Source organism: Oncorhynchus tshawytscha, linkage group LG22 (genome assembly GCF_018296145.1).
Source record: "Oncorhynchus tshawytscha isolate Ot180627B linkage group LG22, Otsh_v2.0, whole genome shotgun sequence".
Classification (NCBI taxonomy): domain Eukaryota; kingdom Metazoa; phylum Chordata; class Actinopteri; order Salmoniformes; family Salmonidae; genus Oncorhynchus; species Oncorhynchus tshawytscha.
In genome coordinates this window covers 8,270,431-8,288,339 of record NC_056450.1, presented here as the reverse complement: position 1 = coordinate 8,288,339, position 17,909 = coordinate 8,270,431, and the positions used below count along the sequence as shown (strand labels likewise).

The 17,909-nt window shown below is 45.3% G+C and overlaps 1 protein-coding gene across 1 annotated transcript; it reads right to left on the bottom strand.

Annotated features, from left to right (window-relative positions):
- Positions 1-228: 228 nt before the first annotated feature.
- On the bottom strand, positions 229-17,906 carry smc1a (structural maintenance of chromosomes 1A). The gene is made up of 23 exons (XM_024383908.2): positions 17,521-17,906; positions 16,067-16,255; positions 15,697-15,809; positions 12,163-12,366; positions 11,700-11,938; positions 11,167-11,425; positions 10,794-10,934; positions 10,514-10,696; positions 10,122-10,229; positions 9,513-9,698; positions 9,174-9,353; positions 8,806-8,952; positions 7,372-7,509; positions 6,900-7,123; positions 5,860-6,001; positions 5,421-5,566; positions 4,995-5,148; positions 3,998-4,108; positions 3,603-3,759; positions 3,311-3,465; positions 2,872-3,093; positions 2,471-2,578; positions 229-2,261 (listed from the first exon to the last, which is right to left on the bottom strand). The coding sequence occupies exons 1-23, from the start codon at positions 17,627-17,629 to the stop codon at positions 2,181-2,183; spliced, it is 3,696 nt and encodes a 1,231-aa protein (XP_024239676.1). The 5' UTR covers positions 17,630-17,906; the 3' UTR covers positions 229-2,180.
- Positions 17,907-17,909: the final 3 nt, after the last annotated feature.

Here is a 17,909-nt window from a genome sequence, read left to right as displayed (position 1 = left end):
TTCGTACTCGTTGCTGGGAGAAAACTGAGGCAATACTTTTGGCATGTCAAAGCATACGTACACTTGACGTACACTCCACTCACCCTTATGGACCGGAAAGTCCTGCCTCAAAACACACATACCCGCGGGATGAATAAAAGTTATAAAACACAGGGACCGAACACTAAACTTAAAAGTTATGAAAGGGTTCAACCTACTTCTACCACAAATACACAATTAGAATACAAGTTAAAATAGTATATTTTATTAACTAAAAAATAATCGATACAATGTCAATGGAATAAACGTGTCTTATGCAAAACTGACCCTTAAAACGGATAATTACATTTCCCATTGGCCCTGGACAGATTTTAAAAAACAGAGGCAGGGGGGACACTTTAAAAGCAGACTCCATCCCCAAGTCAATAGGGCTGAACTCATAAACCTTCCTCACCTTTATAAATTGACCCTTGCCTTAGTGATACAATTCATAAAGATTGGATATGAACATGCACCTAATGTAAAATGAATAACAATAAAATAACTGCTTTTCATCATTCTGGTCTTAAGTCATGTTCACCAGTTGTTCCCCTCTTCAGAGGAAGCAGCTAATCTAACAAGGTGGTCAAATTAGATGGATTTCCTTAATTGAGTTTCACAGTTTATATCCAATAAGAATTAAAACAGTTGTGATTTACCTCGTATTAAATTAGGTCATGGTTAGAATTAAAAAATATATATATAATAATTTGGTAACTTCCCCAAAATTCCCAGTTGGAGGATTCCTGAATTTACTGCATGTTCCCTCCTGATTCCAGGTTAACTTCCAACAGGGTTTTCTGGAAAACCAGGACATTTGGGGAAAGGCTCAGAGCCTGTCTGGTAAAACTAACAGGTGGCTTGGTAGCCCGATTTAAACCGTGCTGTTTCGTTTCACTTCACGTATATTTTAGGGTTGCGCCACTCACAGTCATGCTTGCGGCTCCCCTTCAACGACATCAAACGCCTCCGTTTCTCCAACACCGCCATGGTATTTCCTATGGGCTGTTTTACTTTATGGTCGTCTGGTGTACAAAGACGTCTTCTTATGTGTCATTCCTGTTGGTGTAACCAACTGTGGCCATTACTGACTTAATCTTACCAAAAAAGGTAGAGAAATAATAACCATAGCCATTGCTGACATTGAGCCACACCTTGAAGTGAAACAACCAGAAAATTCAGCTTGGATACAGGCTAGTTAGACGTGGGGATTTTAAAATGCTCAGATGACATCTGACTGGGAATGAAGTGGCCACCTAATGGGACCTAAGGGTCTTCCAATCCTGACACAATTCAGACAAAAGTTTTTTTGTTTTTTTAAAAGTAGCACAATAAGTAGGGGGGGGACCAAAAAACAGGCTGAACACAAAGTAGAAAATAGCAGAATTTCAGATACTTCCATTACATAAACCAGTGAAATAACAGAAAGCAAGAATTTGAAGAAAGGGAAAGAGGTTAGTAGAAAACATTTATGAGACCAAAAAACAAGAAAAAAGCGTAATGGTTACATGTAAATACATGATCATTGTCAGCAGGTTCCTACCGTCTGAGGGACAAAAGCCTGATACAAATACACAAATTGTCAACAAGGCATGATTTCCAAATCATTTTACAATTTGTCTAAGCCTCATATAACCTTGTCCTGAAATACAATACTCACATGGTTCCAAATTAAAAGATTCAAATTGTATAAATGCACATTATATTCAAGGTGAAGCTTTCTAGAAATAACAACTTGCAGCTGCTGTAACTTGTCTCACCCCCTTCAGAAATAGCAGAAATGTTCTAATTCTAATATACTCCAAAAATACAGAAATTATTTTTAAAAACATGATAGCAAACAACATCTATTAGCTAATGGATGTTTGATCCACAATACAACCAATACACCACAGAACACATTATTAGCTACATTTGCCATCCATAGACACGAGCGATTTGGGTCATATTCATTCAGTAGGGACTAGCTGGACTTGTCCAATAAGAAACACAAAAATTCTGTTCTCAGTTACAAAAATGTGTTAAAACATTTTCGGTTGCCTGCACTAATGAATACGACCCTGGTTTAGTTGGATAACCAGAACGTCAAAATGCCAAAGAGTTAAAAGGTATGCCTGTCATTTTGCTCCTCTCCTCTGTGTGATGTCCTACTTGTTGGGGTTCTACTCGTTGGGGTTGGGGTTTGCGTCAGGGTACACCGACAGGTCAAAGGTCAGTACTTTGCTGATGACGCAATCTCCTTGCTGTGTGGGGGGGAGGGGGGAGAGTGACGCTGTCAGTTTTGCCCTTATTTCAGAAAACAGTTAGCATACATAGCTACATTCATTCTATTATCTAAAATGTGAGAGAAAAATGTCAAGATATTCTTATAGTAATGTTTTTATGTGAAAGCGATGCATTACAAGGCTTTAAGGATAGGTGTGTTGCATCTTGTGTTTTGTTGCGTCTGTACCTCTGGATAGACCCCGATGAGAGAGTCAGCCTTGGTGTAGAACTCTTCCTTTAGAGAGATCACTATGGCCTGAGTGTTCACGGACTGGTCTTTGATGTAGTTGGCCACCTGCATAGATGGACAGTATTAGACATAACAGCATGGTCATGACATAACAGTATAGTCATGACATAACATAGTCATCTGGATAACGTGGATTGACAACACATCAGACATCTCCAACCTATCCCTACAATATATAGTGCACTACTTTAAATTAGTGCACTTACATCAAGAATAGGGTGCCATTTTAGACCGATAGTGGTTTTAGCGAGATTTCAGGACAACGACATCGTAAACACATAAAGGTATTTCAATACATTAACAATGATCGTTCACGCGGCAGGGTTTTAGACACAGACCTTGCCAATGTTGGTGTTGTCTAGCGCAGCATCAATCTCGTCCAGGACAAAGAATGGGGCCGGCTTGTAGCTGTGTATGGCGAACAGCAGAGCCAGGGCAGCTACAGTCTTCTCCCCTCCAGACAGGTTGTCCATGGGTCTGAACCGCTTACCAGGGGCAACACAGTTATAGTTGATCCCATCCAGGTAAGGCTCCTCGGGGTTCTCCGGCCCAAGGAAGGCCTGGGATGAAGGAACACAACATCAACACACCGACAAAAGTTTTGTTCAAATCGAAAGGGGTGCAGTCAAACAGACCATCGATTTCATATGGAATGACCCCTATGTTAATGCAAATACCACATAATACAGTTTGTAGCTATTTTGACTTGGTGGAATACGTTTCAGACCGTTCGCGTATGGTACAGTACTACTATGGAGTATTGCTGAGGGACAGTACCTGGGCAGAGCTGTTGCGTGACAGGGCTTTGTAGATCTCATCAATGTTGGTGGATACAGCCTCAAAACAGGCGTTGAAGCGGTCAAACCTCTCCTTCTTGATCTGCTCAAACGCCTGCTTGGCCTTCTTGGCTCGCTTACGGGCCGCCTCAAACTCTGGAATGCAGAATAGAGCACCGTGAACACATTACGCAAATGAATACGCATCCTTCCCTGTTGTTTCATTCGACACATTTGCCAAGAGAGAGACGGTAAAAGTTAGTCCACGTCCTCAGACTCATTCTCCTCCGTACCGTCGCTGGTCTCCTGGAACTTGTCCCTGACGGACTCTAGTTTCTCCATGGCCTTCATGTTGGGTGCGCTGATTCTCTGCAGTATGGACTGCTGCTCGTTGAGACGTTGCTGCAGCGTGTGCATCTCTGCCTTGATCTCATCCTCCGCCAGCGCGTCCTGAGAAACAGCAGACAAATATGCTAGGCGACTCACACTACATTTCAAACTCACACAAAAAACAACTGCTGGGTATTGAATCATGGCTGAAACAGACAATTTTCCACTTACAGTCCCCCACAGTCTATGGGGGAGATGAACTGCGTCCCAATTCTGCACACGTCTCCAAAAGTGTGCACTTGCACACTCCCCGACATAGCCTTGGTATGCAGGGTTCACGCACGGGTGTATTTCTTACCTTGAGGTCTTCAGACAGGATGCTGTAGTCTATCTCTATGAGTGCCTCTTTAGCCAGGACAGTACTGGACGTTCTCTGACTGCTGCTAGACTCCTCCTGTTGGGAGCTCCCCTACACACAGAGAGAGAAACAACAAGATAATTACATAACACATAAAATAAATAATAAATAAATATATATATGGCCAAATAGCATTCTAGTTGGCTCTTAAAAAAAATAAATAATAATAAATATATATATGTGTGTGTATATTTTAAAAAGAGCAAACTAGAATGCTATTTGGCCCTATATATATTTTTTTTTTAATTTATTTATCTGTTTAGGGCCAAATAGCATTCTAGTTTGCTCTTTTTAAAATATATACACACACACACACACACACACACACACACACACACACATATACATATATATTTTAAAAAGAGCAAACTAGAATGCTATTTGGCCCTAAACAGACCTCTGTAGACTGACCCAAACTTAAGGAAAGCTTTGACTATGTACAGGCTCAGTGACCATAGCCTTTTTATTGGGGAAGGCCGCCTTAGGTTATGTGCACACTGCCTACAAAAGGAGGTGAAAACTGAGCTGCACTTCCTAACCTCCTGCCAAATGTTTGACCATAGACACAGATTTCCCTCAGATTACACAGACCCACAAAGAATTCGAAACAAACCCAATTTCGATAAACTCCCATATCAGCAGCAAGATCGGTGACCTGTTGCCACAAGAAAAGGGCAACCAGTGAAGAACACCATGGTAAATAGAACCCATTTATTTTCCCTTTTGTACTTTAAATACTTGCACATAATGACATTTGAAATGTCTTTATTTCTTTGGTGAGTAATGTTTTTTTTATTGTTGATGATCTATTTCACTTGCTTTGGCAATGTAAACATACGTTTCCCGTGGAGAGAGCGAGCATGTCAGAGAAAGAGAGAAAAAGGGAGGTAGAAAGCTGGACAAAGAGAGGGTGGGAGAGAGAGAGAGTGTTTAGTACCTCTCCCTGGCCGATGTCGTCCATGGTCCCAGAGCGTAGAGGCAGTCTGATGTCCTGCATCTTACAGGCCTGCAGCAGGTTGTGGCGGTCGCTGCGTTTCTGCTCCAGCTTGGTCTCGATGGCCGTCACTTCCTTCTGCAGCTGGGTCAGCTCCCTGGGGGAATAACACACATCGGGGTCAAACAATACCGCTGCAAACTGCAACGCTACAAAACGAGTAACTGTCTCGCTGGGTCAGCTCCCCAAGGTAAACACAAACACACAATTGTTGAACACAAACCAAATGGCAATGCTACAAACGGTTATTTCTTTTTTAATCACATACAATAATAATGTAGTAAGTAAGACATATGTGCCTTTCAGAAACGGGCAGAAAAAGAGGATGGGAGTTTGAGTGGGCGCAAGCGTCTATGTTTTGCGACTCACTTGTTGGCTCCTCCCAGTTTCTTGCGTATCTCCTCCATGTTGTGGTTCTTGTCGTTGACCTCAGACTTCTTGGTGAGGTGCTGGTTCTTCAGGTCCTGCAGCTGGGCCATGGTCTCGTCGATGATCTTCATGTGGCGGTGCTCCTCCTGGGAAAGGGACACAGGGAGAGAGGGAAAAAAAGTTTAAAAACCATCCAATCTCACCTAACAAAGAGAGTACACATTTGATTAGAGCCATTGGTCTAAGAATTTAGGCTGTGTCCCGAGTCTCCTCCCTTCACCCGAGGCGTGCACACTCCTCGTCATGGATATAAAAGCATTGGATTGGTGGATGGGTGGTTGGACGGAGTTTCCGCCATTGTTAAATCCATTGAGTGGGAGTGTGCAACTGCACATTTCAAGACTTAGTTCGGAAGCCGTTTATGTTAATCTCCCTTTACCTTCTTGAGTCGCTCTATCTCCGCCTCGTCCTTCTTGACAGTCTGCTCCCACATCATGACCTTCTCCTTGTCCTCTTTCAGTTGGTTTTTCTCATAGTCCAGCTGGATGCCCAGACGAGTCTTCTGGGTTTCAAACTCCAGCCTAAAGGTCACAAAATGGATGACGTTAGGTTAATACACTCAAAGAAACCGTCTCTCTCGCTCTCTCAATTCCCTTCCCCCTCAGACCTTTGCGTTTTAAGAAACAGGTGAGAGGATATGAGGAATGAAAGGAAGATGAATTGAGGAAGAGCCTAAGAGACAGACAAAATGGCTGACTACAGCACACAGAAACAGGTTCACATTCACAATGCCTATTCCCCCTCAGGAGACTGAAAAGATTTGGCATGGGTCCTCATATCCTCAAAAAGTTCTACAGCTCCACCATCAAAAGGATCCTGGTTGCATCACCGCCTGGTATGGCAACTGCTCAGCTTCCGACAGCAAGGCGCTACATAGGTTAGTGCGTACGGCCCAGTACATCACTGGGGCCAATCTTCCTGCCATCCAGGACCTCTATACCAGGCAGTGTCAGAGGAAGGCCTTAAAAATGACCAAAGACTCCAGCCACCCTAGTCATAGACTGTTCTCTCTGCTACTGCACAGCAAGCGGTACCTGAGCACCAAGTCTAGGTTCAAAAGGATTAATAGCTAATCGTACTATTTGCATTGACCCCCCCCCCCCATTTTTACAGTGCTGCTACTCACTGTTTATTATGTACGCATAGTCACTTTACCCCTACCTACATGTACATATTACCTCAACTAACCTGTACATTGACTCGGTACTGGTACCCTCTATATGTAGCCTTATTTTATTGTTTACCTTTTATTTTTTACTTTAGTTTATTTTGTAAATATTTTCTTAACTCTTCTTGAACTACACTGTTGGCTAAGGGCTTGTAAGTAAGCATTTCACAGTAATGTCTACACTTGTTGTATTTGGCGCATGTGACAAATAAAGTTTGATTTGACATTGACAACGGAGGAGAGTGACTTACCGTTTCTTGGCGATCTCGTTCTGCCTCTTCACCTTCTCCTCCTCGAACTCTCTGATGTTTCTGACCCCAATCTCTTTACAGAACTCGATAAACACCTCATCTTCCACAACGTTCATCCGGTCTCTCAAATTATTGACCTCCTTTTCACGGGATTGGATGATCCTCTTGATGTCGTTGATGCGAGGGCCGAAGTTAGCCAGCTCACTCTCCAGCTTGGATTTCTCCTACGGGGGATGGGAAAAGGTCTTCAAGCTAGTCTATTGAAATCACAACAGTGTGTCTACGGGGTTCTAGAAACCCTACCGACACACACATTGTGCAGTAGAAACCTCTATTGATGACTTTAAATAAATCATTATAGATCACCACATCACATAAAAAGGCCACATGCAGCTCCAGAGCCACAGGTTTCAGACCCTTGGTTTAGGGCTACCGCAAAACGAACGGACACTGTGTTGCTACACATCCATACCTGCATGTTGAGGGAGAGGTGTCGGGTCTTGGTCTGCTCCAAGTCGCTCTGGGAGTATTTCAGTCTCATCTGGAGGCCGTGGGCCTGAGACTGAACCTGGCGCAGCTCTGCCTCCTTCCTCTTAGCCTTCATTTGCTCCTACACCCAAAGAGAGAGAGAGAGATGCCCCATTGTTATTGTAGTCCTGTTCCTTTCAGAGACGCATCATTGTTATCGCAGTGCTTGTGTTCAGTTATCAGCCTTGACAACGTTCTAATAGATACATTAGGCTGCTTATCCAAATGCAGCTTGATAACAGATAAGTAAAATAGGTTTTACGGTACTTAAGTTTCATATTAATACATGTTATAAGTATGGTAATATGTTATGAGCAATATGCCCTCTAAGCCACGTAGTAGAAATATCAGCCCGCGTAGAGAAGCACGGGATCAAAACTCTGGAAAGTTGAGTGAAGTTCAGTTAACACTATCAACGTTTCCCTTTACTGTGGGAATTGTGATCGAATCAACACAATATTATCCACTTTCAATTCAACATACCGAGAGAGAGAAAAAAAAAAAAAATTATGCAAGACTTACTATAATAATGCTGTGTTTACAGCATGAGTGGTCGTTTTTTGAGCTTGTTTTTTAATTTTTTTTTAATAGATCAAAGCGAGTGCCACATGTGCACATTTGTTCATATCCGTTAGTAGTTAGTGAGTTATTAGCCCAATTATAGATCAGTCAGCAAGGGGGGACTGTTTGCTTCCTAGAAGAGCACAATGTGTGTTTCTAGAAATCTTTGAAATGCGAGTCAGGTAAAAGAGCTTTTTTTTGTCTTAAAGGCGCAGTGTTGTATTTTGAGACAGCGAGTAGTATAATTTGACTGATTCTCTGTGATTATGGTAAGAGAATAATGACATTCTATATTTTGTAAAGTGGTTTCTTACAAACACAACAACCTTTTCAGTCACCAACTTGTCTGAAGGACAAGTGGATAAACAGGTTAATGTCAAGCCCTGTGTGTTTTTTCACATTGGCTGCTACTGTAGGCTGAATGATGGAACAGCTATTTCCATGTTAAAATGTTATGGAATGCATTTCTCCATTGTTTTTGATGGTAGGCCACTCTGGTAGACCTGCATTATTATAAAATAGCCACAGTAGCCTGCTTGACCAGTGTTAAACCTAACCTAAAAGCAGGTACGACCTCAGGGTTCACAGTTAAACGTGCCGGAAGTTACACCGAATTTTCAATGTTCAAGTTTGTGATCAACAGACCTGAAATTTGCCCAGTGCCGGAAAACAACAGAGGGAAGATTGGTTATGAGGTAGGATGCTCCAAATCACAATGGGATGTGCGACTGGATTACCTGGAGCGACATAACATGTTATGATGATGGTGATGATGCTGACGATGCTCAAGACCCCAGTGGCCAGAGTGACCGCTTACCTTGAGTTCCTCAGTGAGTTTCTCCTTCTTGTCCTTGAGTTTGTCCACAGCCTTCTCATCCCAGCGCCTGGCCTTAGCCTTCAGATCACTAGCACCCCCAGAGATCACACCGGACTTCTGGAACAGAGTACCGTCCAGGGCCACTGTCTGGAGGGAGGTAGAGGGAAAGAGAGGAGTCAGTGCACGTCTTCCACTCAAGGTGTGTGCGTACCTTGTGTCTGTGCGCAAAAAAATACAACCTAGCATTAGAATGTACCAGAGGCCAACAAAATAGAGAATTTCATTTCCGGGCTGGCTACTCTATGTGCTTGTTGAAAACACTACGGTGTGTGTGTGTATGCATCAGTGTGCGTGCGTTTTCCTCCTACCTTGTGTCTGTAGGGCCCTCCGAAGGCGATGCGCCGAGCGTCCTCTACGTTCTCGCAGACCAGTGCGTTACCACACGCGTACTGCAGGGCCTTCTTAATGTGAGGCGGCTCGTAGCGGATCACATCGATCACCAGCTTGGCGCCGCGCAGCTCACGCAGCTTCTCATCTGTAGGCTTCACCTGGAGACACGGACCGTTAAGACTGACACGAGCACAGAGCCGGAGATCAATAGACCGGACTGATACGGGTCTGTGTTCACATGGACATAATGCCATCGTGGAGTCCCATGTGTAAGTGACCAGTCCCGTTAACACTTAAGTCTTCCCCCAGTGTGTTACCTCCAGATAGTCGAGGGGCAGGAAGGTCTCCGGCTCTCCTCGCTGCTCCTTGATGTACTGGATACAGTCTCTGCCGGTCTTCTCCGAGTCCACGATGATGGCGTCCATGTTCTTGCCCAGCACCTTGGTCACAGCGATCTGAAACTTCTTCTGAGTGGGCTGGCACAGGTCGATCAGGCGGCCGTACTGCGGGGAAGAAGGAGAGAGCGCTGGAATGTGTCAAAACCATTTCACGGCCACGTCAATATTCTGAGGGAAGAAACATGTCTAGAAGACAGGAACAGTGAGCAGTTGCGGGGAGAGTAAAACAGAGAAGGAAGAGGGCATCCCAGTGACAGGCATAGATAGCTTACTCTGGTTGTCCTATTGCCTACAATGCCTCCAGTCCACAGTCCCGCCACAGATCCGGGATAGAGTTTTTAAGCTCTCCATGATCTCTGCTTTGTCTGGTAGCCTCTAGCCTTACCAGCTAACTGTGTGCTAACTATGCTAGCTGCAGCCTCCCGTAATTTTAGCACAGATCCAGCGTAGAATCTCTTAATACTTGGTGGTTGCCAACTGACATTCCCCAGCCCAAACTCTGCATCGGTAGGTGCCCCGCAGTCTTACCACCGATCCGGGATACAGTCTCTTGATGCTCTCCATGATCTCTGCTTTGCGTGCCTGCCTGCTGTTCTCCTGTCTGTCAATCCTGGCGTCGCCCAGCTGCTCCATCACCTAGGGAACAGAGATAAGATGTCAGTCAAATGTCCTCAGGCAATGTCGACTGATATGACATGGTCCTGGGACTTGCCATTTGCTACCAATCTACATAGCAGCAAACCCCACAGGAGAGAAGGGCAAAACTGAAAATGTATCGTTTTTTCCTCTTCCAGATGAGCAATTCTGATACAGTTATCATGCAATGTCAACACAAAACATTTTAACTTTCCCCCGGTGCGTTTCAGGATCAACCAATAGCTTGGATTGGTTGACTGACTGACAGATAAGTGTTCCAGTACCTGGTTGAGTTCCAGGTTGATCTCGTCGATCCTCTTCTTGGCCCCCTCTACCTCCTCAGTCAGCTCCTCCTCCATTCTCTTCTGTTCATCCAGAGACTGCTTGCTGGTGGTAATGTAGTCCTCCAGCTTCTCAATACGCTTCTGGTTCTCCTCTATCTCACGGATCTTCTGCTTGATCTTGGCCTGCAGATGTAACATATTAATAATGTTAAGCTCTCTTTTTCCATTGCGTGCCCCGACGAGCACAACCCTGTATTCCGTATCGTCCTCATCCTTTTACCTCGGTCTCCACTTTCTTCCTTTCCTCAAGGTCAAGCCGGTCCTGGTCGGCCTTCTGGTCTCTGTTGAACTTCTCCAGCTCCTGGGCCAGAGTGGCCGCCCGCTTACTGGCCTCCTCCTTCAGACGGTGGTAGGCCTTCACCTGGGGAGAGCGGGAGGAAGGTGGCGAGTATAGAATATTCACCTACATATTTGAGAGATAGTAAGTCTGGCTAACCTGGGAGATGAACCAGCGACCTTCCCATACATCCCTCACTGAGGCAACACTGCTGCCTGATAGTCCGCTGTAACCTTTCATAGGATCCCAGTCTATCTCCCTGTGACCATTCATATTTAACTTAGGAACACCCTTATGACCGTTCATAGGCTCCAACCTGGTTTTCCTCCAGTGTGAGGTCCTGTCCCTGGCTCTGGGCCTCCTCCTCCATGCGGTCGTCAAACTCCTGCCGGGCCATCTCCACAGCGCCCTGTTCTTTCTCCAACTCATCCATGTCCCCCTTCCTCTTCTTGTACAGCTTCTGGGCGTTCTGGAGGGACTTCTTGGCTGCCTCCAGTTTTTTGATCTTGTGGGAGGTGTTCTCTTTGGCCTTGATGTACTGCGGACGCTTTTGGTTCAGTTCAGCATCCTTCTCCCTGTAGGAGGAAGAGGGAGTGGAAAAGGTTAAGATATTAAATCGGTTAACTTCCAAAATGGCAACAATTCCACCTGGTCTATCGTATTCTTAGGCTCTTCTTCACGGCCTGTCCCCATTTCCCCTTGCTCCCTCCCTACGCACTTGACCTCCTCTACAGTCTGCTGGTCTCTCAATCCTCCCCAGCTCTCCCTCCCTACTCACTTGATCTCTTTCTCCACAGTCTGCTGGTCTCTCAATCCTCCCCAGCTCTCCCTCCCTCCATCCCCACTCACTTGATCTCTTTCTCCACTGTCTGTTGGTCTCTCATCATCCTCCCCAGCTCTTTCTTCTTCTCCTTCAGTTCCTCCTCCACGTGGTCCATCTTCTTGCGGTCCTTGTCGATCTCCTTGTTGCGGTGCGACAGCTCGCGGTTCAGCTTGTCGATCTCGGCGTCGTTGTGGTACAGCTTGAACAGCTGCATCTGGACGTGGGCCTTCACAACCTCGTCCTTCAGACGCTGGTAACGCTCAGCCTGGAGAGGGGGAGGGAGAAAGTGTGAATGATACATCAAAACTACATAGAAGGTTCGCAAATGGTGGCAATTTTTATTGAAACATTTTTTGTGTTGTAGGGCGAATTGCAAAAATAATGGGGTCTATCAATCTGTCTCAATATTACCTTCTACCTACTGATGGGAAGTGTGAGTGAGCTCTCGTGAGAAGAGAAGGATGCTATCTGACTGGCTGTCTTCCATACCTCCTCTTTCTCCTGCTTGGCCTCTTTGCGTTCAGCGGCGATGTTCTTCTTGCGGTGGTAGTTAAATTGGGTGTCCTCCTCAGCCTTCACCATCTCCTTCTTCCTACGGTCGTACTCCTGAGCCAGCTCCCCAGACCGGGAGATCTCCTCAAACAGAGCAGTACGCTCCTTAGGGTTCTTCATGGCTATCGACTCCACCGCACCCTGATTGGGGAATACATAGAGGTCAGAAGTTACGAACACAGTCTTAAACAGAGTAAGCGAGGTCCATGGACAAACAGTCTCTAGGGTTCTCTCACCAAGAGAGCTCTCATCTACATTATTCGTAGCTGTCTATTTACCACCACAAACCAGTGCTGCACGAAGACCGCACTCAACCAACTGTATTAGGCCATAAGCAAACAAGAAAATGCTCACCCAGAAGCAGCGCTTCTAGTGGCTGGGGACTTTAATGCAGGCCAACTTAAATCCGTTTTACCTCATTTCTACCAGCTATAAGTTATACAGCTGCACCAACGAGAGCCTCTTGACCAGTTGCATCACCGCCTGGTATGGCAACTGCTCGGCATCTGACCGCAAGGAGTTAAAAGAGGGTATTGCGTACGGCCCAGTACATCACTGGGGCCAAGCTTCCTGGCATCCAGGACCTCTATACCAGGTGGTATCAGAGGAAGGCCCAAAAAATGGTCAAAGACTCCAGTCACCCAAGTCAAAGACTGTTCTCTCTGCTACCGCACTGCAAGCGGTACCGGAGCTCCAAGTCTAGGACCAAAAGGCTCCTTAACAGCTTCTACCCCCAAGCCATAAGACTGCTAATTAACAACTAATCAAATGGCCACCCAGACTATCTACATTGACCCCCCCCCATTTTGTTTTTACACTGCTGCTACTCGCTGTTTATTATCTATGCATAGTCACTTTAGCTTGACTATCCTGTACCCCTGCACAGTCACTCGGTACCCCCTTGTTATTGTTACATACATTTCTTGTATTACTTTTTGACTTAGTTTATTTAGTAAATATTTGATCAACTATTTCTTGAACTGCATTGTTGATTAAGGGCTTGTAAGTAAGCATTTCACTGTAAGGTCTACACCGGTTGTATTCGGCACATGTGACAAATAACATTTGATTTTATTTGCTTTTAAGGAAGCTCTACACATATTCTGCTCAAATATGCAAATTGTTTGCATGTGCATATGTAGTGTACATTTTATATGAAGATCGAGAAAATCTGTCTACTTACACAAAACAATATGTAGATATATATATATAAATATTTGCATGTGACTATTACTGTGTGTGTGTGTATGTATGCCTTCTTCAGGCAGAAGTTTGCATCCTGTAGCTCCAACTCCAAAAAGTTCTGGGACACTGAAGTCCATGGAGAACAAGAGCACCTCCTCCCAGCTGCCCACTGCACTGAGGCTAGGTAACACGGTCACCACCGATAAATCCATGATTATCGAAAACTTCAATAAGCATTTCTCAACGGCTGGCCATGCCTTCCGCCTGGCTACTCCAACCTCGGCCAACAGCTCCGCCCCCCTGGCAGCTCCTCGCCCAAGCCTCTCCAGGTTCTCCTTTACCCAAATCCAGATAGCAGATGTTCTGAAAGAGCTGCAAAACCTGGACCCGTACAAATCAGCTGGGCTTGACAATCTGGACCCCCTATTTCTGAAACTTTCCGCCGCCATTGTCGCAACCCCTATTACCAGCCTGTTCAACCTCTCTTTCATATCGTCTGAGATCCCCAAGGATTGGAAAGCTGCCGCAGTCATCCCCCTCTTCAAAGGGGGAGACACCCTGGACCCAAACTGTTACAGACCTATATCCATCCTGCCCTGCCTATCTAAGGTCTTCGAAAGCCAAGTCAACAAACAGGTCACTGACCATCTCGAATCCCACCGTACCTTCTCTGCTGTGCAATCTGGTTTCCGAGCCGGTCACGGGTGCACCTCAGCCACACTCAAGGTACTAAACGATATCATAACCGCCATCGATAAAAGACAGTACTGTGCAGCCGTCTTCATTGACCTTGCCAAGGCTTTCGACTCTGTCAATCACCATATTCTTATCGGCAGACTCAGTAGCCTCGGTTTTTCGGATGACTGCCTTGCCTGGTTCACCAATTACTTTGCAGACAGAGTTCAGTGTGTCAAATCGGAGGGCATGCTGTCCGGTCCTCTGGCAGTCTCTATGGGGGTGCCACAGGGTTCAATTCTCGGGCCGACTCTTTTCTCTGTATATATCAATGATGTTGCTCTTGCTGCGGGCGATTCCCTGATCCACCTCTACGCAGACGACACCATTCTATATACTTTCGGCCCGTCATTGGACACTGTGCTATCTAACCTCCAAACAAGCTTCAATGCCATACAACACTCCTTCCGTGGCCTCCAACTGCTCTTAAACGCAAGTAAAACCAAATGCATGCTTTTCAACCGATCGCTGCCTGCACCCGCATGCCCGACTAGCATCACCACCCCGGATGGTTCCGACCTTGAATATGTGGACATCTAGAAGTACCTAGGTGTCTGGCTAGACTGCAAACTCTCCTTCCAGACTCATATCAAACATCTCCAATCGAAAATCAAATCAAGAGTCGGCTTTCTATTCCGCAACAAAGCCTCCTTCACTCACGCCGCCAAGCTTACCCTAGTAAAACTGACTATCCTACCGATCCTCGACTTCGGCGATGTCATCTACAAAATGGCTTCCAACACTCTACTCAGCAAACTGGATGCAGTCAATCACAGTGCCATCCGTTTTGTCACTAAAGCACCTTATACCACCCACCACTGCGACCTGTATGCTCTAGTCGGCTGGCCCTCGTTACATATTCGTCGCCAGACCCACTGGCTCCAGGTCATCTACAAGTCCATGCTAGGTAAAGCTCCGCCTTATCTCAGTTCACTGGTCACGATGGCAACACCCATCCGTAGCACGCGCTCCAGCAGGTGTATCTCACTGATCATCCCTAAAGCCAACACCTCATTTGGCCGCCTTTTGTTCCAGTACTCTGCTGCCTGTGACTGGAACGAATTGCAAAAATCGCTGAAGTTGGAGACTTATCTCCCTCACCAACTTCAAACATCAGCTATCTGAGCAGCTAACCGATCGCTGCAGCTGTACATAGTCTATTGGTAAATAGCCCACCCATTTTCACCTACCTCATCCCCATACTGTTTTTATTTATTTACTTTTCTGCTCTTTTGCACACCAATATCTCTACCTGTACATGACCATCTGATCATTTATCACTCCAGTGTTAATCTGCAAAATTGTAATTATTCGCCTACCTCCTCATGCCTTTTGCACACATTGTATACAGACTCCCCCCTTTGTTTTCTACTGTGTTATTGACTTGTTAATTGTTTATTCCATGTGTAACTCTGTGTTGTCTGCTCACACTGCTATGCTTTATCTTGGCCAGGTCGCAGTTGCAAATGAGAACTTGTTCTCAACTAGCCTACCTGGTTAAATAAAGGTTAAATAAAAAATTAAATAAATACTGTTTGTATCAGTTCTCACCTGGAAGACGAGGAAGTTCCTGGCCTTGATGAGGATTCCTAGTTTCTCCAGCTCCTCGCTGTACTCTGCCAGATTCACCACCTTACTGTTGATACGGTACTCTGACGACGAGCCTGACACAGAGAAGATTTGTGATAGTTATGGCTATCCGACAAGAGATCAGAATATCAAGGGTCTGTCCAAAATGGCACCCTATTCCCTATATAGGGCACTACTTTTGACCAGGACCCATCAAAAGTAATGCACTATGAGGGATTTGAGTGCCATTTCAGACTCAGTCCGACACCACAAATTGGACTAGCAGACATTAAGGGAAGCTTCACAGCCACACAGTTTATCACATCTGGATGTGGAGACAGCTGTGGCATACCAATGATGATTCTGGTGAAGGTGCGCTCTTCCCCGTTGTCCTCATGGTACACCATGCTCACAAAGGCTCTGTTGGCTGCCGGCTTCCCCACGGGAGCTCCATGGATCAGGTCCTTCAGAGTCTTCACACGCAGGTTGCTGGTCTTCTCAGCCAGCACAAAGCTGATGGCGTCCATGAGGTTGGACTTGCCTGGGAGGGAGAGAATATGAATGGGAACCAATGGAGTCAGCCAGTGAACTATTCAAGTCTTGCAAATATTGTTTACTTGGAAAAGTATGTAAATAACTTAGGACCTGGATAAGGTGATACCTAATCAGTTGCACAACTGAATGCATTCAACCGAAATTTGTCTTCCGATTGCACTCAACCCCTCGGAATCAGAGAGAGGAGGGGGCTGCCTTAAATCGACGTTGACGTGATCGGCGCCCGGGACTACATTAAACTGTTGATCTAGCTCATGTTTATTAGATCAACTACCTGCAAGGTCTCATTCAAAGTCACCAGAGGGCACGACAAAACGTATTCCCCCTTAGGAGATTTGGCATGGGTCTTCAGATCCTCCTTACAGCTGCACCATCGAGAGCATCCTGACGGATTGCATCACTGCCTGGTATGGCCTCCGAGGGTAGTGCGTACTGCCCAGTGCATCACTGGGGCCAAGCTTCCTGCCATCCAGAACTTCTATACCAGGCGGTGTCAAAGGAAGGCCCTAAAAATTGTCAAAGACTCCAGCCACCCTAGTCATAGACTGTTCTGGCAAGCAGTACCGGAGTGCAAAGTCTAGGTCCAAGAGGCTCCTAAATAGTTTCTACCCCCATGCCATAAGACTCCTGAACAGCTAATCAAATGGCTACCAGACTATTTGCATTGCCCCCCCCACACTCTCTGTTATTATCTATGCATAGTCACTTTAACAACCCTACCTACATGTAATTGAGTTAATATGTACCTCGACACCGGTGCCCCCGCACATTGCCTCTGTACCGCAAGCCCCTGTATATAGCCCCGCTATTGTTATTTACTGTTGCTCTAAACATGAGTTATTCTTATCTCTTACTTTTGTTGTTGTTGTTGGTATTTTCTTAACTGCATTGTTGGTTAAGGGCTTGTAAGTAAGCATTTCACTGTAAGTTTGTATTCGGCACATGTGACAATTACAATTTAATTTGTCAGTGAGGGAAATGTTTATCATAGCAAAACGTTTTGGACCCGTGGCTAGCTAGCTACAGTTATAGCAACAACAACAAAAATGTAGCTAATATTAAATAGAAAGCAAGTGTTCATATGCTGTCGTTATCGACAAAGTAACAAGTATAGTCGCCCATGCATGCATTGATGCAAATAGTCAACCTGGCTAAACTAACATTAGCTAGCAATTTAGCTAGGACTAGCAGTACAGTAATGTTAGCATTAGCTAGATAGCCTACTTGCAATGTTGATTGGCCACTACTTACCGGATCCATTGGGTCCAATAATCGCGGTAAACTTGTGAAAGGGACCGATGATTTGCCTGCCCTTGTAAGATTTGAAGTTTTCGATCTCTATTAGTTTCAAATAACCCATTTTTGACCAGATCACTTGTGCGGAAACAGAAGAAGGAATATGTGTTGTTGTGCTAGCAGCTAATGTCGCTAATGCTAGCTAGCGTTTGAACTCAAACGAGAAACATGCAAGCATATGGTAAACACTTAAAATAAATAAAAAATAAGCTAAAGTTTCATAATCGGTTGGTGTGCCCGGCTAACTAACTCGATCAGCTTGCAAGCTAGCTTTCAAAATGTACGACTGCAACAACAATGCGCCATTTTACAGTCCTACTCGATTTGAGACCTCTGAGCGCGCG